The sequence below is a fragment of the Ranitomeya variabilis genome, chromosome 4 (genome assembly GCF_051348905.1).
Source record: "Ranitomeya variabilis isolate aRanVar5 chromosome 4, aRanVar5.hap1, whole genome shotgun sequence".
NCBI lineage: Eukaryota > Metazoa > Chordata > Amphibia > Anura > Dendrobatidae > Ranitomeya > Ranitomeya variabilis.
Window position 1 is genome coordinate 236,559,032 of NC_135235.1, and position 22,646 is coordinate 236,581,677.

At 44.0% G+C, this 22,646-nt stretch overlaps 1 protein-coding gene across 5 annotated transcripts in view; it reads right to left on the reverse strand.

Annotated features, from left to right (window-relative positions):
• PAX7 (paired box 7) overlaps positions 1-9,431 on the reverse strand; it is a 110,479-nt gene extending 101,048 nt beyond the window's left edge. For 2 of the 5 annotated variants that reach the window (XM_077260339.1, XM_077260344.1), the window contains exons 1-4: positions 8,982-9,431; positions 6,256-6,491; positions 5,936-6,065; positions 3,073-3,207 (exon numbers count right to left, since the gene is read on the reverse strand). In XM_077260339.1, the coding sequence (XP_077116454.1) occupies positions 3,073-3,207; positions 5,936-6,065; positions 6,256-6,491; positions 8,982-9,066 (586 nt within the window). In that variant the 5' untranslated portion in view covers positions 9,067-9,431. The remainder of the gene's footprint in view (positions 1-3,072; positions 3,208-5,935; positions 6,066-6,255; positions 6,492-8,981) is intronic. The other 3 variants (XM_077260343.1, XM_077260341.1, XM_077260340.1) reach the window with 3 other exon arrangements.
• Positions 9,432-22,646: the final 13,215 nt, after the last annotated feature.

A 22,646-nucleotide genomic window follows, 5' to 3' on the forward strand; every position in this document is an offset into this window, starting at 1 on the left:
ATATGTTATATTATATGAAGAACTATGGGGTGCATTACACGATGGGAAGTGAATTGTACTACATGGAGGACTATGGCGGTGCATTATACTTTATGGAGCACTATGAGGAGTGTATTATGCTATATGGAGGACTATGATGAGTGTATTATACTATATGGAGGACTAAGCAGTGTATTTTAATATATGGAGGACTATAGGAAGTGTATTATACTATATGGAGGACTGTGGTGCACATTATAATATATGGAGGACTATGGGGTGTATTTTACTAAACAAGCAAAAAGCTGCATATTCATCGAGTGATTGGATTGTTTATGCCGAAATAGAAATCATTGTTCTCAGCAGCACATCGCCGGTGTAAACTGTAGATGTGCTGCTGATAACATGATACTGTATAGTGATCTGTTAGTGATCGTTCTGTCCCATCATTATTCCTCAGCTGGTGGAAAGAGGCCGGGAAACAAGCGTTGAACAGCTTCAGTATTGTCGATCACACTCGTTTAGCGGCCTGCATGTAAATACAACCGAAATGCTTTTGTGTGATGTGCAGTATGTCAGCATTTGGGGCCCCATTTTAAACTTTGCCTAGGGCCCCACTTTGCCTAAAACCGGCCCTGAATGTAGCAAAATCGAGACTAATTCATGTATCCATCACTACTAAAAAAGGCGTAAGGGAAAAAAGTTCCCTATTAAATGTTAATAGTGGAAAAGTAAAATAAATGCTAAATAATAATTTAGTGCTCGGCTGTGTCAGATCCTGAAACGATGGCAATGTATGGAGGTGATCTCCGCAGAGCGATTACTGCGCCTCCCGGGGTCATCGGCGGCCCCCATTAACCCTTGTGGACCCGGCCCTTCAGCAGAGGATGGCCCCCGGCAGGAGGGGAGCAGCGCTCAGTTTCTCGCTTTGATTACAGCTCAGCTTCTCTTTAGATTGAGGTTTCTATAAAGAGAAGTGTTCAGAAGGCGGCAGCACCGGGAGCCGCCGAGCTAGACCCAGGCAGTGATCGGCAGCACCGGGAGCCGCCGAGCTAGACCCAGGCAGTGATCGGCAGCACCGGGAGCCGCCGAGCTAGACCCAGGCAGTGATCGGCAGCACCGGGAGCCGCCGAGCTAGACCCAGGCAGTGATCGGCAGCACCGGCCGGAAGCCAAGCACTGCTGCTGCCGAACCTCTTGTGAGTGATGTAAGCGGGGTCTCTGCGCCCCCGGACAAAGCCCTAATATTATATTACACAAGAGCGAGGCGAGATCAGCGGGGGGCCAGTGGCATTCAGCCCATTGTGCTCCGCACACAGAATGGACCCTCGCCCCCCTGTGTATGGGGGGAGATCTCGGCTTTGTGGCTGGGAATCTGCTCCTCCTGATGCCTCTATAGAGCGCGGCCTTTTGTCAGCCAAGTTCATCCTCAAGTTTGAGATAAAAGGGGAAAGAAGAGAGAAGTATTCGCCATTGTGCCCTGCCCCAAACTGCAGAGGACGCATTATATAATGTGTGTGTATATATATATATATATATATATATATATATATATATATATATATATATATATATGTATATATATATTCTATCCATAATTATCCATATGGCTGTAATATATCTATAAATAATCTATCCATATATAATTATTATATATCTATCCATTTATCTAAATACAATCTATCCATATATATAATACATCTATATACAATCTATCCATGTATCTGTATACAATTATCCATATATCTATAATATATATATATATATATATATATATATATATATATATATATATATATATATATATATATTCTATCCATAATTATCCATATGGCTGTAATATATCTATAATCTATCCATATATAATTATAATATATCTATCCATTTATCTAAATGCAATATATCCATATATATAATACATCTATATACAATCTATCCATGTATCTGTATACAATTATCCATATATCTATAATATACACATATACACACACACACACACACACACAATTGTACATATATATCTATCTGCATGCAATCTATATATAATATCCGTTTATATACTATCCCTATATCTAAATACAATCTATACATATATATAATACATCTATATACTATATCCATATTTCTATATACATTTATCCATATATATATATATATAAATGCAATCTATATATAATATCCATAGATCTATATAATCTCTCTCACTTTAATATATATATATATCCTTCTCTCACTCTCTATAGATATATCATAATAAAATATTGGATAATTGCCACCAATTTAATGAAAACCATAAAACCATTACACTTCACAACAAATATAAATGTACAACCAATACATCAGCAGTTAGGAATAGTTTATGTCAAACAGAAAAAAAATACATTTTCAGGAAAGTCGCCGAACAAAAATAAACTGTTTATGCCAATAATAGCAATGTAAAGTAATAGTGGTGGCCAGCACGTCCATTCTTAGTATTGGCAGTATTGTGGGGAATAGTCTTACTAGCCCCATGTAGCAATGATTCCCCAGCACCACAAATAACCAGACCATGATCTCCTGATGTACAGGACTCGCAACTGCTGCCTGTCCCCGCACCCTCCGTCACCCTCATTATGTCCCCGCACCCTCCGTCACCCTCATTATGTCCCCGCACCCTCCGCCACCGTCACCCCCATTATGTCCCCGCTCACTAATTGCTGCTGATCGCTGCTTTCTAGGGAGCGTTTATAGCAAATATGTCCAACAAATGAAAAGCAAAAGCCCCGCAGCCGCCGATAAAGAATTGACTCCGCCATCATTTGTGTGGGCACCTGTGGCTGCAGCACCCAGTGTACCCACCTTGCCCAACCATCAGGTCTGCAGGGGATGGGCCTCTCCGGACATTCCTTACATCGCCACATTTATCCATGACACTTCGCACATCACAGCTCCATTAGTCATCGTCCGATCACTGCCCCATATTTAATACCGGGTGCCGAAACCCTCGGGCCGACACTGCCAGCCTCACCCTCTTATGGCACAGGCAATAAACCACTACCCATGACGTCATGATCTATTTCTATCGCTCCTGCCCCCGGGGTCACATTGCACCGACCTTTGTCGCCCAGGATGCCATCGATGCTGTGCTTGGTCTTTTTCTCCCCATCTTCATCTTTCTTGTCACAGTCATCATCTTCCTCCTTTTTCCCGAACTTTATTCTCAGGACCCGGCTAATCGAACTCACTAAACCTCAGAAATGGAAAGAGACGGGAGGGGATATAAATTTGGGTTACAGAAAAAATGGTGGCCCTAAATATCCATCATGTATAGTGTGCACATGATAGTGCAGGTATCAGAATATATGCATTGTACACACGCCCTATAAAATACACACCTAGTACTGTGATGTCCGACCTCAGTGTGTGCAGAGCATTCATCCTGGAATACGAGTGCAGCCACTCAACCAATTACATGGGAAATGTAGCTTTATAACACTCCTCTACTTCCACTATCCACGAAAAACATTGATCACTATACTGAAAATACAAAGCTGCAATCTACAGGAGAACACGCCGATCCCCGCACAATAAGTGGAATGCACAGGGGGCACTTTCTACATAAAGCACATTCATCATCACATTCATCATCATTCACTCTCCTAAAATCTACATTGAACGAATTTTCAAAGTACATTGCCCACGTTTATACTCCTGTCATGTGCAAAGCCACAATTATATTAATTGTATTAAGAAGCAGATATATTTGTAATATAACATTATGAATATGGGAAATTCTGTACTATACAAGGACCACACTTACCCTATTTGTGTACATGCATAACATACACAACCAATAATATGCAGTGAACACATTTATATTGTATGCATATATTAAATACATAGTATGCGCACATACTCTATATGGCACGTTCACCCTTTTGTACCCTCAGTGTGTTAGCACCATCCTACACTACATTAAGGAGCTCACTAATACTATAGATAATACATTTATAATATATATTGTAAAAATGCCTAATCCTATAATAAGCAAAAAAAAACAAACAAGTCTTTCTTATTTGTGAGCATTCAAAATATAAGCAAGAGAACAACAATTTCTTAATGTATCGAAAAGCAAAAATAAAATACAATATACATATTTAAACAAATGAGAAAACATTCTCACTATACTATTCGGATTTCAACACACCTGTACATAGGGCACATTCATCCTGTAATATACAGGAAACACATACTTAGCATCCAGTGTGTACACCTAGGGGAAAACAGTCACCCTATATATCCCATAATATACATTGTGCACACTTATAGAAGGGAGAACACTCATCCTATATATCCCATAATATAAATTATACACACTTATAGAAGGGAGAACACTCATCCTATATATACCATCATTTACATTGTTCACACATATGCAAGGGAAAACACTCACTCTTTATATCCCATAGTATACATTGTGCACACATATACAAGTGAGAACACTCATCTTATATATCCCATAATATACTTTGTGTACACACGTATATACAAGTGAGAACACTCTTGCTATATATCCCATAATATACATTGTACGTACATATACAAGTGAGAACACTCTTGCTAAATATCCCATAATTTACATTGTACACACTTATACGAGTAAGAACACTCGTCCTGTACATCCCATAATATATATTGTGCGCACACATATATTTGAGAACACAGCCTATATATCTCATAACATACATTGTGCACACATATACAAGGGAGAACACCCTTCCTATATATATATCCCATAATATACATTGTGTACACAAATATATACAAGTGAGAACACCCTTCCTATATATCCCATAATATACATTGTGTACACAAATATATACAAGTGAGAACACCCTTCCTATATATCCCATAATATACATTGTGTACACAAATGTATACAAATGAGAACACTCTTCCTATATATCCCATACTATACGTTGTGCACACATATAAAAGGGAGAACACTCATCATGTATGTCCCATAATATATATTGTGTTCACATATACAAGAGAGAACATTCATTATCTCTGTGCCTGTGCACACTTACACAGCTGAGCACACACTCATGTACCTGTGCACACTCACATCGGAACACACTTATTGTCTCTGTGCCTGTGCACACTCACACAGCGGAGCACACACTTATTGTCTCTGTGTCTGTGCACACTCACAGCGGAGCACACGCCGATTATCTCTGTGCCTGTGCACAGCCACACAGCAGAGCACACATTCATTATTTCTATGCCTGTGCACACTCACACAGTGGATCACACACTCATTATGTCTGTGCCTGTGCACACTCAACGTGGAGCACACACCATTTATCTCTGCACACTCACATTGGAGCACACACTCATTATCCCTGTGCCTGTGCACACTCACAAAGGAGCCCACACCTATTATCCCTGTGCCTGTGCACTCACACAGCGGAGCACACACAGCGGAGCACACACATCTCTGCGCCTGTGCACACTCAGTGGAGAACACACTCATTATCTGTGCACACTCACATTGGAGAACACACTATTTGCATGCCAGTGCACACTTACACAGTGGAGCAGGAGCATACATTCATTATTCCAGGGTCTTGTGTACATGAGGCTAGTAGTGACAGTGCACTCACACAGCGGAGCAGGAGCACACATTCATTATCCCAGGGTCTTGTGTACATGAGGCTAGTAGTGACAGTACACTCACACAGCGGAGCAGGAGCACACATTCATTATTCCAGGGTCTTGTGTGCATGAGGCTAGTAGTGACAGTGCACTCACACAGCGGAGCAGGAGCACACATTCATTATTCCAGGGTCTTGTGTACATGAGGCTAGTAGTGACAGTGCACTCACACAGCGGAGCAGGAGCACACATTCATTATTCCAGGGTCTTGTGTGCATGAGGCTAGTGGTGACAGTGGGTGCTGTGGCCCCTGCGCTCACCTGAGGGGACCGAGCTCCGGTCACAGTGCCCGTCCTTCAGTAGCCGGTCCCGGATCTCCCAGCTGAACATCCCGGGGTTCTCCCTCTTGTATTCCTCGATCTTCTTCTCAACATCGGGAGTGGCCACCTGCTTTAATGGTGAACACATGGGGGCAGCATGTCAGTATGGGGGGGCAGAGGACGTGTGGATGACATGTCTGTGCGCTGAGTCCCTGTGTTACGCCGCCATAGTTACAGCTGCTGTTTAGAACTAATGATGTATCAGTGGCCTGTGGTATACAGTGGTTCCATGCACAATCGCTTCTCTGCGGGACACTCACCCTGGGCTTACTGCCCCCGATGGCCCCGGGCCGGATGGAGCCAGTCTCCTGGTACCTGCACAGGATCTTGGATACGCAGCCATGAGAGACCCGGAGCTGCCTGGAGATGACACATGGTCGGATTCCATGGTGGGCCATCTCTACAATCTTGTGTCTGATGTGGTTGGGCAGGGGTCTGCCATTGATGAACACTCCCCCGAGTTGGTTTACTCGACCTTGGCCCAGAGGAGTGGACACTGGAGAGACGAAAACACAAACTTCACATTCCTATACAATAAGCCATGCTGCACCGAAGGCACCACTAACTATCAATACCTGGGAGACGTCTATGGATAGTGCTGCACCTGGGTCCCTTTATTTCACTGGATCCACTATACATTGCCTGTGTGACTGCTCACAGCACTGCTGAATGGTGTCTACATTTACTGCTTATGAGGCTAACATGACAAGATACAGAAGTGTCACTAAACTGCTGAAGACTGGAATGTTAACGTGTACTAATGACACTGATCATTAATGAGTATTAATTATAGGAATATTAATGTGTACACATCAGCTGGTCTTGGATAACGAACACTGCAGTACATTTCCATACTTTGGATGTGCTGATTAATACTTTTATATTTATTGCCCTTTTATACTGTTACTCTGGATAAAGTTTTAAGTGTTATTACTGGAGTATTCGTTAACTAATCTTAAATATAACACACTGCCTGAGAGATTCCACTCCACGTCAGTGTACAGAAACACTACCCACAAATAGACAGTAAGCAAAGGCACAAATTATACCCTCCTGATCCATAGTATGCACGTATGCCAGGCTATTCTAACACACATGATATAATACCTGGTACATAGTATCACAGTGCCTTATATTTATCTCACTCTGCTATTATTCGTGTACATAGTATCGACTGCTGCAGGATCAGTATTATATATATATATATATATATATATATATATATATATATATATATATATATATATATATATATATATATATTCCACATTGCTAATATTCATGTAATTGTTGCATACATCACACCCTTCCACATTCCCACATTATGCTTATTTTACACGGCACAAAGCATCTGTGTGTATAACGTAAATCACATCCACGATCCATATGGAAAATGTCTGACTTTAATATGTGTAGGAAATATTTATAATATCTCGTTTTCGTTTGTTTTCCTGAAATCTCAGGACCTTATGTATGAATTTATGGAAGTTTTTTTCTGCTATTGTCAGGGTTGATTATAAACCTTTGCAGTAATATAAAGTCAATATTAATAAATGATTAGTAGATGAAAATATAGCCGGTATCTGCTCTCTCTTATATCACATGAACCGATGTTCCGCCGGAGCTATTAGGGCTGCTGGCCCCGATAATCCGGCAGAGAGATCGGCGATTTGTGTCATATCGTGTCATTCAGATGGAGCAGATTAGGGCGATTTTCCGGCATGGGAGCTGCATAATTTAGCGCGCCGGGGCGGACGCAGATATTTGGAGATTTAATGACAATCATGCGCCGCTAATTCCCCGGTCACTTGGCTCCTCCACTCTGGAGCGGCGATTGCAGATAAGGGGCCACTCCGAGGGCCCATCTCACCGTGAAGTGGCCCCCACAAGCCGCGCTCATTATTCGCAGTCATGTTGAGCAAACATCGCAGTAATCCGTTGATCTGTCTCTTTGCGCCTGTTTTCCTTTCTCCCAGCTCTCCAGTAAATCCCCGCGGATTGTGTGTTTTGCAGTTTTCGTGGCTTTTCACAGTTTTATTGCGGCCACTTGATCACGGAATAGATGGAGATGGATTTGGAGAAGTGGGAGCGCAATTCACAGCGCCGGCAGACAGGACACACCGAGAGGCGCTCTCTATAGACAGCTGCTCCGGCGATAATTACCGGCCGGACACTGCTCAGAAAGTTACAGAACGGAAACAAAGCGACTTTCTACAGGACGTTCCCAAAGGGCCTACATAGGACTTACAAGACACAAAGCCAAGAGAAAGAGACAAGCATGCAAACTGACGGAAAAATAATACCATTTCCATATACCTAAACACACACACACACACACCTGTATTGCCTGTATCCCCAAATACATAACCTATATTCCCAAATATATATATATACTATATTCCCTAATATATATTTCTAAATATATAATCTATGTTCCCAAATATATACCCTATATTCTCAAATAGAATTTACCCAAATATATAATCTATGTTCCCAAATATATATACTATATTCCATAATATATATACTATATTCCCAAGTATATAATGTATTTCCAAATATATAATCTATATTCTCAAATAGAATTTTCCCAAATATATATATTTCCAAATATATATTTCTATATAAAATTTCTGTTTCCAAATATATATATACTATATTCCCTAATATATCCTATATTCCCAAATTTATAATCTATGTTTTCAAATATATATTCTATGTTCTCAAATAGAATATTCCCAAATACATAAGCTATAATCCCTAATATATATATATCCTATATCCCCAAATTTATATACACTATACCCCAAATATATAATATATTTCCAAATATATAACCTATGTTCCCAAATATATAACCTATATTTCCAAATACATTATATATATCTTATATTCCCAAATATATAATCTATATTCCCCAGAAATGCTACAAGAAAACGCCTGTAAATAATAAAGGACGAGTGTGCTGATGATTTCGGCCACTTACCTTCCAGGGGGAATCCTGCCCGGGGGTAGTTCTGCCCTGGCGCCGGCCGCATCATTCTGGGGACAGTGCCGGGCAGTGCAGCCATTCACGGCGGGGCGGCTGAATAGACTGGTGGTTCCCGGAGGAGCCCAGCTAATGTCCAGGGGGATGACAAGTCTGCAGCCCCCAGTCTTTTACAGTATAAAGATACAGAGTGGTGGTCCCCACGAAGTTGGGAAAGAGGTTCCCTGGAGCACTGCAGTGGGAGCTAGCAGGGGTGCTTGCTAGGTGGTGAGGTGCAGGATGTTTGGGGGGCACAGAATGTCAGCTGAGAGCTCTGCAAGTTGTAGAAGTGGCCACAAGTTTGGCGGAGGAGGGCGGCTGTGCTCACTGATAGGCTCTTTTATTCATGAGGAGGGTTGGGGCAGTGGACGGGGCTGCTGGGCCAATGGCAGGCAGAAGGCACAGTGCACGGGCTGGGAGGACTGCCACTACTTTATACACTCAGATATCGGAGGGAAGGAGAAGACACGCTTTATTTTACAGTTTCTCCAAATGTGCTCAGTATTGCTGGAGAGGGGGGAGCTGATGAATCGCTATGGTGTGTGAGGGGCAGTGATGCTGCCTGCCAGGTGCCCAGGTACAGCGCCCAGTCCCCATAGTCACTATCTCTGGCACTCATGGAAGGAATCTCATAAAGCCCTGTGGCATTTGTGGTTTATTCTTGCCCCTGGTCCCGGCACTACCTGTCTACTTCCATCTTCTGCAGAGCCCCAGGTGCAGACCCTCCGGTCTCAGGACAATGGCTGTCCCTGGGCAGACAGGGGGTGCACGTTTTGGGGGGCGAGCAGCGCTGAAATCCTTCTCAGCAGGGGATGACGCCAAACTCACAATCAATGTTTTCATATGTAAAATGGGGGGTTCTTAATATTCAGAGGAAACTTTTCATTCCGTCCTGGATTTCTCCTACATTGTGCCCCGGCTCCCCAGATCGCATCAGTAGATGTGTGAACCAGATACAAAGAGCAGAAGAGAGAAAGAAGGCTGCGATGTGACAGGAGACATGTATATAGTGCACAGGACACATTGTAGCCAGCAGCCAGCCTTCTAGGGTCCTTCTGTAGCCTGTATTGGGGGCTGCTGCTAATGGCTGCGGAGAATGAACACTCATCCGATCGGTTCAGTCTTCTTCATTTCCCCCCATAATCTCCCGCTGCATCCAACAAGTGTCCTGAATGTGCAGCATTACTCCTTCTCAGGGTCCCCGAGTGCTGCCATTCATCCCGGCCCCTGTGCAGGCATCTTCATGACCCCTCTCCTTCCCCCCTGTAATGTGGGGCTTGTGCTGCGGAGACTTGTCCGCTCCCCGGGATCTCTTTGCAGCCAGACAGGCGTGATGTCCTGGTGGAGAGCAATTACACAAATCATCTTTCCAACAATTAACCAGTGTGGAGGGGTGAAATGGCGATTTCACATGTAGATGTGGGGGTTACCTGCCTGAGAGGGCTGGGGTCTAGGACCACCCTTCCACCATTATCTGTGGAGGGTAAGTGGCTGCTGCTTTTCACTTTACCCTCACATGCCAATTAATTAATATCACGGCCATTTCTCGCAATAAAACCTAAAATATCCAGATCTCAAGTGCAAAACTGCGGCTAACTCGACCCGAACCTTTAAGGGGTTAAAACGCCGAATTAACCCTTTTATTATCCTGTATTTATTTAATGAAAATAGATTAGCGTGGGCATAATTTTATTACCAAATATAATATTTGATTAAACAGTTTTATTAAATATTCCAAGTGGAAATGGCTGCTAATGTCATTAACAAATATTGTGGGAAAGTAGCTGCCGAGTGAATCTGCGATTTATGGAGGATGATGAGGGAATAGGTCTAGAATTATTGATAATTATTACTAATGTCAGCCTTATTTTACAATAATTAGCATTTGTAGCATTGTCAGTAATATTATGTGTATTGGTATTATTATTTTTGTTTCTATATCATCTACATTTTTTTTACATTCAGTTCTTTACATAGAAGGACCGAGAATCGAAACAAACATTTTAATCCGAACCCTCGATGGATCTTTTCTATCTCTTTGTCTCCATAATGACTTGTCAGTAGCAGTGTCAGTCGTGGCCATCAGTGCCACATTGTAGCCTCTCATTAGGGCAGTTCTTACAGCAGGCAGATTGCTGCTGTCACTTCCTATAGAATGCTACTAAACAGGAGGGAACCAAAATGCAAGGACATTGCGGGAAGGTGAGGATCACAGGCACCTGGGCCTGGGGGAGGAAGGCAGATGGGCTGGGTATACTGTGTATACTGTGTATGCTGCAGGACCCTCCCCGGCTCATCATCATCGTCATGCCAGCAGTCCAGCAGAGATGCTTTTAATTTGTGTGTAATGAGAATTAATTTATGTTCACAGGGATCCTCTCCAGGGAAACAGGCAGAAAACAATCATAAGCAAAAGCATCTCGTTTGTCTGAGCTCTGCTGGGGGAACCGGACAGAGGTGCCCCCACTGTGGAGCTGCTGCTCCAGGGTCTGCTCCCACTGTGGACCTGCTGCTCCAGGCTCTGCTCCCTCTGTGGACCTGCTGATCCAGGGTCTGCTCCCTCTGTGGACCTGCTGATCCAGGGTCTGCTGCCTCTGTGGACCTGCTGCTCTAGGGTCTGCTTCCACTTTGGACCTGCTGTTCCAGGGTCTGCTCCCTTTCTGGACCTGCTGCTCCAGGGTCTGCTCCCTCTTTAGAGCTGCTGCTCCATGTTCTGCTCCCTCTGAGTAACTGCTGCTGCAGGGTCTGCTCCCTCTTTAGAGCTGCTGCTCCATGTTCTGCTCCCTTTGAGTAACTGCTGCTCCAGGGTCTGCTCCCTCTTTAGAGCTGCTGCTCCATGTTCTGCTCCCTCTGAGTAACTGCTGCTTCAGGGTCTGCTCCCTTTGAGTAACTGCTGCTTCAGGGTCTGCTCCCTTCTTGGACCTTCTGCTCCAGGGTCTGCTCCCTTCTTGGACCTTCTTTCTGGTCCAGGGTCTGCTCCCTCTGAGTAACTGCTGCTCCAGGGTCTGCTCCCTCTGAGTAACTGCTGCTTCAGGGTCTGCTCCCTTCTTGGACCTTCTGCTCCAGGGTCTGCTCCCTTCTTGGACCTTCTTTCTGGTCCAGGGTCTGCTCTTTCCCCTTCCATGTCACCAATGACCTTCTGAAGGCAGCTGATCAGACTCAGGTCATACACCAAACAATCTGACGGCAAATATGATCGTCTGCTCAGATTCAGTAGTAAAAGGTGGAATCTCGGGATATTTATCACGATTACACTGTCATGATTTCAAAGCGCATCAGATCAATTTTAGTAAAATATTTCACAAGATTTCTATTGGTGTTAACCAATCTTTTCATGCACAGGTAATTCACCTGACAGGCGCAGATGCGGCGATCAGCAGCAGTCATTGCTGGAGACTTTTCTATTTAGTGACGTTGATGCAATCTGGATATTGATGGAGATTAATCATTTCTTACATTTACTTATTTTTATTCTATAAAAACAGACTTGTGCAGACAGATGCGCTTTTCTGTCAGTTTATTTCCCATTTATCGAACTAGACTCTTTTCTTTGCATTAGTTTATTTATGCTGAATAAATAAATAAATAAAGGAAACGTCCAACCAATACAGTTAAATAGAAAAACATAATGTGAAGCGTTTTTTTATTATCTGTTTTTGGCTGTCATTGCATTTACCATCAGTCAATATTCTTTTCGAAATGTCAGAACACTTTCCTATCCGCTTTGTCCAACGTGGAACAGACACTCAAGGAAAAAAGAAACTCTGGTGAAAGTCCACACTTTGTGCCTGACATTAGGGGAGAATGCCAGCGGCCACACGTCCTGTGCAGGGCTCGGTTCACACTGTGGTTTCACTTATTATAAAAACGAATTCTACCAAATAGGACAAATCTCATCATTGATCTTCGCTATTTCCATCTTGGTCTCTCTGACAGAATTAATCGGGATCGCTTTTTTTTTTTTTTTTAACTTTCGGTGATTAGACAAGGAGTTAGTGAATTAGTCATTATATTTTAATTAGTAAAGGAAACCCCAAAATTAATTCACACATTGTACAGGTAAAATCTGCAGGGGATGACAAGACCTGCCAATGTAGATGAGATCTGTTTAAAAACCCATGGCAGTGACGAAAGGATGTGTCTGTGGTGGGCTCACCTCATAGAATTAAGCTAAGAAAGAAGAAGAATCAATTCTCAAGTCACTCTGAAAAAAAGACTTTGTATACTCTGCTAGGATTACCTGCTGGTCTGCAGGTAAAATGTGCAGATATCAGTAATATATATATATATATATATATATATATATATATATATATATATATATATATATATATATATATATATATATATATATATATATAATACACACAATATATAAAATACACACACACTATATATATATATATATACATATATATATATATACACATATATATATATACACATATATATACATATATATATATATACATATATATATATATATGTATACGCAGCTCTGGCAAAAATGAAGAGACCACCACATCAAAACCCTGCCATGGCCGCCCAATCTCCAGACCTGAACCCCATTGAAAACCTCTGGAATGTAATCAGGAGGATGATGGATAGTCACAAGCCATCAAACAAAGAACTGCTGACATTATTGTACCAGAAGTAGTGTGAAAGACTGGTGGAAAGCTGCCAAGATGCATGAAAGCTGTGATTAAAAATCATGGTTATTCCACAAAATATTGATTTCTGAACCCTTCCGGAAGTAAAATATTAGTATTGTTGTTTCTAAATGATTATGAACTTGTTTTCTTTGCATTATTTGAGGTCTGAAAGCACTGTTTTTTATTTTTTTTAAAAAAATTTGACCATTTTTCCTTTTCAGAAAAAAAATACAAAATGTATTGCTTGGAACTTCGGAGACCTGTTGTCAGAAGTTTATAGAATAAAAGATCAATTTACATTTTACTCAAAAAAATATACCTATAAAGAGAAAAATCAGACAAACTGAACATTTTTGCAGTGGTCTCTTAATTTTTTCCAGAGTTGTATATACACATAACACATGTATATATACACACATTGCACATGTATATATACACACCCTACATATATATATATATATATATATATATATATATACATACACACTATACATGTATGTATATATATATATACACATACATATGTGCACACATATATACATACAGTATATATATATATATATATATATATATATATATATATATATATATATATATATATATATATATATATCCTTACAACCCCCTTATGGTCTCCTGATGATGACCTCCCTGGCCCTCAGTGATCTCCAGGAATGATGGATCCGGTGAAAAAGTCCAAATAAAAAAAAGTATGCAAATGTTAACCGTATGGCCTCACATTCGTGTGTACATTTAATGCACGCTCCTATTTTAACTTCTGTTACAAAAGAGCAAAATCTGATGTGAACAGTGTGGATTATGTCCAGGTATTGTGCATTAACTCGATTGGAAAAAAACAATTGCAGCATGCACTAACCAAGTCTGATTTCTAATTCTATATTAACTTGTGGGAGAATAAAAACTGCCTCACATGCTTTACATCACATTTCTTAAGCGTTTTGGACACATTTCCTCAACAAGGTGAACGCTACCATCACTTACACCTACCCTCTACCAGACAATATTGCCCTATTCTGTCCCTTTGATACATTTGGCATGATTGCAGACTGTCTTCTCTAAATTAGCACTGTCTAAAAGTTACATTGTTTTAGAAATCCTCCGCTAAGGTGGGCAAAAATTAAATGATGTCTAAGTCACCCGATATATATAATGTTTCAATGCAGTCCAAAAACACAGTTTTATGTAAAAAATCACACTAAATTTGGAATTGGGCGAGTTATTTTTTTTTTTTCTCTCCGTTTGGATGATAATAAAACTAATTTTATTTCTATGCCGCCAACATGTTTCGCAGCACTTTACATTTTGTAAATACACATTGTATTGACAATAAAAGACAGTAACAATAATCATGTAAATCAACAGATACCAAGAGCAGGGAGGGTCCTGTCGTAGGGCAAATTCTTTGTTTATTCAGCACATCAAAGGGCAATTTTTCATGTGAATTCAGTCTATGTCTGGTTTCACATATCCACAAATCACAGGCAGAATAGGGATTGTGTTATCTGGACTGAGCGCAGGTATTCACTAGTCTTACCTGTCACTGTGCACATCATGGTCCTTACCTGGACAGTGAAACATGGACGTATGAAACCAGCTGTAGGCCTTATTCCACATCAGTGTTTGCAGCCAAAACCAGGATGGGTGATAAATGAAGAAGTGCTGACGGGTTTCTAGTATACGTCTCCTCTCCTGGTTACAAATACTGATGTAAAATACTGACCAAATACTGAAGGTGTGAGCATGACCTTACTTATCTAGGCAGCTCAATATAGAGGGAGAACCTAGAAAGCGGTGATATTGTGCTGTGATTGGGATAATGCTGCAGTGAGACGGATCTGGTCATTGCAGCTTCAGTGGATTCATACTTACAATGTAAACATGGTCACACATTTGCTGAGGCCAGGAGCTATTCTTTCTGTGAATTCTGGCCTCTGCCTTTGGGTTTTGCTAATATTCTACTGATCCAATACATTTTTTTAATGAAATATATAGAAGTTTCTGATGTAAATTGCTCTTTCTCTCGTTACCCCTAAACTATTGGGGAATAATTCATTATCCCGTGTGGAGAAGGAGGGGGCAGTGCAGGCCTCACCGCTCGCCACGTTGGGTTTCCTTGCCACAGGGCTGACGGAGCTATTGGTGCATTGACTTTACAGGTGTAAAATGGCCCTCTTTTATCATAGTATAATGACTGTCACTATATAATTCCATTCTCCGGATTTCAGAGTCCCTGTGAACCCAATTCTATTAATTCCCTAACCATAAAAAAAGAAACCTCCTCAATTCTTCCTCTAACAGCTGTTAAAAAGGATCACAAGTGCGACTCAAAGAGATGGCTGGTTTTTTTCTTCTGCATGCGTCTGTAATAAAATAGCAAGAAGATATGGATTATATGTCCCTCAGACACATCCACTCTTTACATTTCTGTAGAATGAATGGATACTTTGTAGAAAATGTTTGGGCATTGCTACATAACAAGGCGTGTTGTAATCAGAACATTTCTAATGAACTGTGACCCGAGTCCAGGTCTGCCACTAAAAATTTCGGGGCCCCATACTGGCAAAATTTCCGGGGCCCCCTTGAGACTCCGCCCAGGCTCCACCCCACCCCCGCCTCCATGCCCCACCCCTCAAACTGTCCACAGTCCCACAGCTCTCTCTTGGAAAATCTCCACTTCTCACCTATCACACATTGACAGTTCCCATCACCAGATCACACATATAGCCGGCAGCTTTTGTTTTGGCCAAAAGATTTTTTAAGACACCAAAATGACAAGGTAGACACTTTTGGCCCTACTCTACTGTAACCTGTTAAATATTTGTTAAAATATGCAATACAATTTATGTATATTTTTATTTATGTTTCAATTTTTAAAATGACCTATAATACCACATACAAGGAGCAAATACCACAGCACCATGACCAGACACCATATTATCACCACAGTGACCTACAATACTATCTACAAGGCACAAATACCGCCACACCATGACCAGATGACATTACCACCACAGTGATCGAATAATATCAAATACGAGGAACAAATACCACAACATCATGACCAGACCACATATTACCACCACATAGTGACTGAATACTACAATACTGATCAATAATAAAAAAAGACCACAATACTATCACCATAAGTGCCATTATACACAGGAGATCTGTACTTAGTATGCAGTGTCTGTGTACAGGTAATCCAGTGATCACCAGTGACATTATACACAGGAGCTTTGTATATAGTGTATAGGTAATCCAGTGATCACCGGTGACATTATACACAGGACCTCTGTATATAGTATACAGTGCATAGTGTCAGTGTATAGCTAACACACTGACTCACCAGTGACGTCTCTAGGTGAAGTCCTTCATCCCGCACAGACCGCCATCACTTCATCCAGCCAGGACTCGTCTCTGCAGGAAATAACACAGTTATCTCGAGTTCCACTTGCAGAACACATTACTTAATTTTCCCAACTTCTACATTACACCACATGAAGAAGGCGACATAGTATCACTCTACACAGTAATAGGACCGCCCCTCCATTTAAAACAGTGTACTGAAAAAATAAAATAAATACATCACTGCAGTAATAATATCCCTTAATTAGCCCCTATGGTAATAATATTCGCCATCCTAGCCCCCGTGTGTCTCATTCCTGGCGTCAGCCATATGTTCTCCCATCCTGCCCTAATGAGTATCCATCCTGCCCCATATGATCTCCCCATCCTGCTCCATCTGTCTCCATCGTATGCATCCTGCCGTATCCGTCTCTAATCCTGCCTCCAGTGTCTCCAATCATGCCCGTATCACCATTCTGCCCCGTCTCCAATCATGCCCCCAGTGTCTCCAGTCATGCCCCCGTGTGTCCAGCGTTCTGCCCCAGTGTGTCCAGCGTTCTGCCCCAGTGTGTCCAGCCATTCTGCCCCAGTGTGTCCAGCCGTTCTGCCCCAGTGTGTCCAGCCGTTCTGCCCCAGTGTGTCCAGCCGTTCTGCCCCAGTGTGTCCAGCCGTTCTGCCCCAGTCTTCTGCCCCAGTGTGTCCAGCGTTCTGCCCCAGTCTTCTGCCCCAGTGTGTCCAGCGTTCTGCCCCAGTCTTCTGCCCCAGTGTGTCCAGCGTTGTGCCCCAGTCTTCTGCCCCAGTGTGTCCAGCCATTCTGCCCCAGTGTGTCCAGCCGTTCTGCCCCAGTGTGTCCAGCCGTTCTGCCCCAGTCTGTCCAGCCGTTCTGCCCCAGTCTGTCCAGCCTTTGTGCCCCAGTCTGTCCAGCCGTTCTGCCCCAGTCTGTCCAGCCGTTCTGCCCCAGTCTTCTGCCCCAGTGTGTCCAGCCGTTCTGCCCCAGTGTGTCCAGCCGTTCTGCCCCAGTGTGTCCTGCCATTCTGCCCCAGTCTTCTGCCCCAGTGTGTCCAGCCGTTCTGCCCCAGTCTTCTGCCCCAGTGTGTCCAGCCGTTCTGCCCCAGTGTGTCCAGCCGTTCTGCCCCAGTGTGTCCAGCCGTCCTGCCCCAGTGTGTCCAGCCGTTCTGCCCCAGTGTGTCCAGCCGTTCTGCCCCAGTGTGTCCAGCCGTCCTGCCCCAGTGTGTCCAGCCGTTCTGCCCCAGTGTGTCCAGCCGTTCTGCCCCAGTCTTCTGCCCCAGTGTGTCCAGCCGTTCTGCCCCAGTCTTCTGCCCCAGTGTGTCCAGCCGTTCTGCCCCAGTCTTCTGCCCCAGTGTGTCCAGCCGTTCTGCCCCAGTGTGTCCAGCCGTCCTGCCCCAGTGTGTCCAGCCGTTCTGCCCCAGTGTGTCCAGCGATCTGCCCCAGTGTGTCCAGCCGTTCTGCCCCAGTGTTCTGCCCCAGTGTGTCCAGCGTTCTGCCCCAGTCTTCTGCCCCAGTGTGTCCAGCGTTCTGCCCCAGTCTTCTGCCCCAGTGTGTCCAGCGTTCTGCCCCAGTCTTCTGCCCCAGTGTGTCCAGCGTTCTGCCCCAGTCTTCTGCCCCAGTGTGTCCAGCGTTCTGCCCCAGTCTTCTGCCCCAGTGTGTCCAGCGTTCTGCCCCAGTCTTCTGCCCCAGTGTGTCCAGCCGTTCTGCCCCAGTGTGTCCAGCCGTTCTGCCCCAGTATTCTGCCCCAGTGTGTCCAGCGTTCTGCCCCAGTCTTCTGCCCCAGTGTGTCCAGCCGTTCTGCCCCAGTGTGTCCAGCCGTTCTGCCCCAGTATTCTGCCCCAGTGTGTCCAGCGTTCTGCCCCAGCCGTTCTGCCCCAGTGTGTCCAGCCGTTCTGCCCCAGTGTGTCCAGCGTTCTGCCCCAGTCTGTCCAGCCGTTCTGCCCCAGTGTGTCCAGTGTCCTGCCCTGGGCCCCCCGGATCGCCGCTAAAAAAAAAAAAAAAAACAAGTTCCGCTTACCTGCCGCGCTCCTGCTCTCTCCACGCAGCTGAAGCGTGCACTCGCCGGAGACTGACAATGACGTCAGACGCCGGCGACATGCACGCTGCGGCTGACGTCAGCTGCCAGCCTCAGATTGGCTGGCGGCTGTTAACTATTGACGTGCGGGCGCGGGCCCGCACGTCAATAGCGGCCGCCGCTAAGGGCCCGGTTCAGCCTGCGGCTGCCGGCAGGGGCCCGGTGAGCAGATGAGAGGGGGCCCGATGCGGGCCCCCTCTGCCCACCAGGCCCCATACGCCAGTCACGGCTGTAATGCCCTGATGGCGGCCCTGCCCGAGTCTACTGAGGCCATCATCCAAATGTACCGCAGATTCCACATATCTTCTGATGCAGCAGCCTGTAGTCTGCAAATAATCATGAGAGGCTGCAGAAATCTGGGAATTTCCATGGCAGTTCTGCAGTTGATACGGTTCTCTCCAGCAAATAGTAGTAGTAGTAATTCTGGTAATGCTATTAAGTCTCATCACCATTTTTCCACCTAGCCATTGTTTTTTTTCTTAAGAAACTGATGCCAGAATCAGTGGCGTAACTTGAAGCTGATGGGCCCTAATGCAAGTTCTCCAGCAGGGCCCTAATTATTGCAAATCTTAAATAGTAATGTTCTTTTTCTATAGGCCAAATATTGGGCTCCAGGGCCCATGTGCGATTTAAACCTCTGCTCCTATTATAGTTCCAACCCTGGCCAGCACTGATCCTGTAGGTCAAGCACAGCATAGTTTACAGCCATCGGAGGCACCAGTTGGGCTGGACTTGTCTTTGTCGCACTGCATACAACATGTTGTGATTCTTTGCATCAGGTTCATGCAATAATACCTGGTAGATGTAAACCCAGTCACTCAATAAGGGCCCGCGGAGCAGGTGCCATCTCTACAACTATACATCTTTGTTAGGGCCCATGTTCTCCATCATTCTTTGGGTGGAGTTTACATGAGCAGTGTCCTCCATTTTTCCCCTCATTGCTGGCACTGAAAGGAGCCCCCAGCCCAGTGCTGGTGAATGTGGCAGGACGTCTCTGTGCCACTGTCCCGCCGCTGACAGCTGATTAACCAGTGATGACTCTCAAAAGGTTTCTTTACATATATTAAAGTCGGCTTTGAAAAGTTGAGCTCCCCCCACCCCGGTCCTCAGCAGGTTAGAATAGAGGCTTGATGTATTCTCCCTTGGCTCCGCAGACCCCTCCCAGGTCTAGTTCCACTTTTAGGGTAGATTTTTTTCTACTTGTCCAAATGATTTTTTTCCAGCAGTATAAGAGTCCTGCCAGGACGTGTTGGCACTGGGACCAGGGAAAAACAAAGGCCTTCTTAGAGCAGCACAAGGGGAGAATCCCCAGGCGCCGTGCCCTATGTCTGCAGAATAACAGCTTCATCTTCGGTCCCAGGTCTCTGCCGGAGCCTCCCACCCCCAGCGCTGCATATTCAAGGGGCTTTATGTATATATACTGCTAAGAAGAGATGTAACCACATGTCAGAAGTGCATGTTTTGATGAATGTAATCAGAAATGTTAGACTTGGGCTTAGCACTATATACAGTTAGTTTCATTATATAAAAATATATAAACTGTGACTTCTCCAGACGCCCTCTACTAAGGCTCATTCCCCCCAGTGTGTGTGCAGCAATTACATGGTAATATTAGTTTTCTCATTTGTAGTTTAGTAACCCATACATTGTAATTATTCTGCCCTCACTGTTATGGAAACTCAGTCTCTAGGCACTAACTTTACTGACACCTGCTGAGCCTGTGCTGGGCTGGTCACTCTTCACAGCAGCCAATCAGAGGAAGCAGAGCTGCATGGAGGAGGGAGGGAGCAGCAGCCTGGACCAATGGGGAGACAGGAGGCGTGTCTCAGACTACTGCAGACTTCCTGTAGGCACAGTGCTCTACAGTAGTCACAGATCACAGCTCTGCCCTGATTAAGTAGAAAATTTGTGAATTTTAATTTATTGTGCAGTTTTATGCATCTATTGTAACAGAGATAGATGTACAGGGTGGGCCATGTATATGGATACACCTAAATAAAATGGGAATGGTTGGTGATAGCAACTTCCTGTTTGTGGCACATTAGTATATGGGAAGGGGAAAACTTTTCAAGATGGGTGGTGACCATGGTGGCCATTTTGAAGTCAGTTTTTAAACTGCCTCTACCCTGTGCCAGGCCTTGCACTGCCCTAGCCCGTGTCTGTCACTGAACTGTGTCCACTCTGTGCCAACCACTGTACTTCTCTTAGCCTGTGCCAGCCACTGTACTTCCTCTACCATGTGCCAGTTACTGTATCACTCCCACACTGTGTCAGATCTTGCACTGCCCTAACCTGGGGTGACGCACGTGCTGCTGTGCCCTCTTACATATGGGTCTCCACTAGGTATACCTCTAAGAACTTCAGTGTATATAGTCTGAGGACTTTTCTAATCGCTGAATGCCTTGGCGCATTCCCTGCATACTTTATTCACTTATGATCACCATAGTATTGTGATCTATACCTCGGGCATTTGATCTACACTATCTGCATTATAATATGATGGCTGATTGTCAAATATAATGATTCTATACGATGACCTTCAGCTTCCACTGTTCATCCTGCACTTTATACTGCACATACGCACCTTTTTTTTCCTCCCCCTTCAAATCTATTCCTATAATGAAATAATTATAAAGTATTTCTATTTTTTCATCATTTTGGACTGCTTGATGGCTTTTTGTTTTCTCCTTTTGTTCATATTTATAATTTGACGATCAGTCCACTTTACTGTCCTATATGTAGGTACCATAATAAATAATACGATATTTAAATATGTTCGATGATAGCAGCACCATTCTCAATCTCTGTTGAGCTATTTTTACTGCCCTAACCTATGACCATTACTGCACTGCCCTTACTCTGTGCCAGTCATTGTACTTCCTCTACCATGTGGCAGTGCTTCTCCTACTCTGTGCCAGTCACTGCACTTCCCCTACCCTGTGCCAGTCATTGCACCAGTTGCTCATCCACTGTAGAATACAATGTAAAATGGTCGCTTTCTGTCACAAATCATTCTCCAATGTTGCCTTGTCCTACATCTCCTCCTCATCCATCTACCACCCTACCTGTCCTCTCCACAATGCTGCACCGCCCTTCATCTCCTCATCTCTGTCTACCACTATTTGCCCTCTACCCAATGCTGCACAACCCTGCATTTCCTCCACATTTGTCTACCATCTTACCTGTCCTCTCCACAGTACTGCCTCGCCATACATCTCCTCCTTATCTCTGCCTACACCCTATCCATCCTCTACCCAATGCTGCTCCACCCTACATCTCCTCATCTGTCTACCACCCTACCCGTCCTCTCTACAGTGATGCTCTGCCCTACATCTCCTCCTCATCTCTCTGCCACCCTACTTTCCCTCTCTTACTGCTGCTCCTCCCTACATCTCATCCTCATCTCTGTCTACCACCCTACATCTCCTCCTCATCTCTCTCTCTTCCACACTGCCTGTCTTCTCCACAGTGCTGCACTGCCCAACATCTCCTCCTCCTCATCTCTCTACCACCCCACCTGTC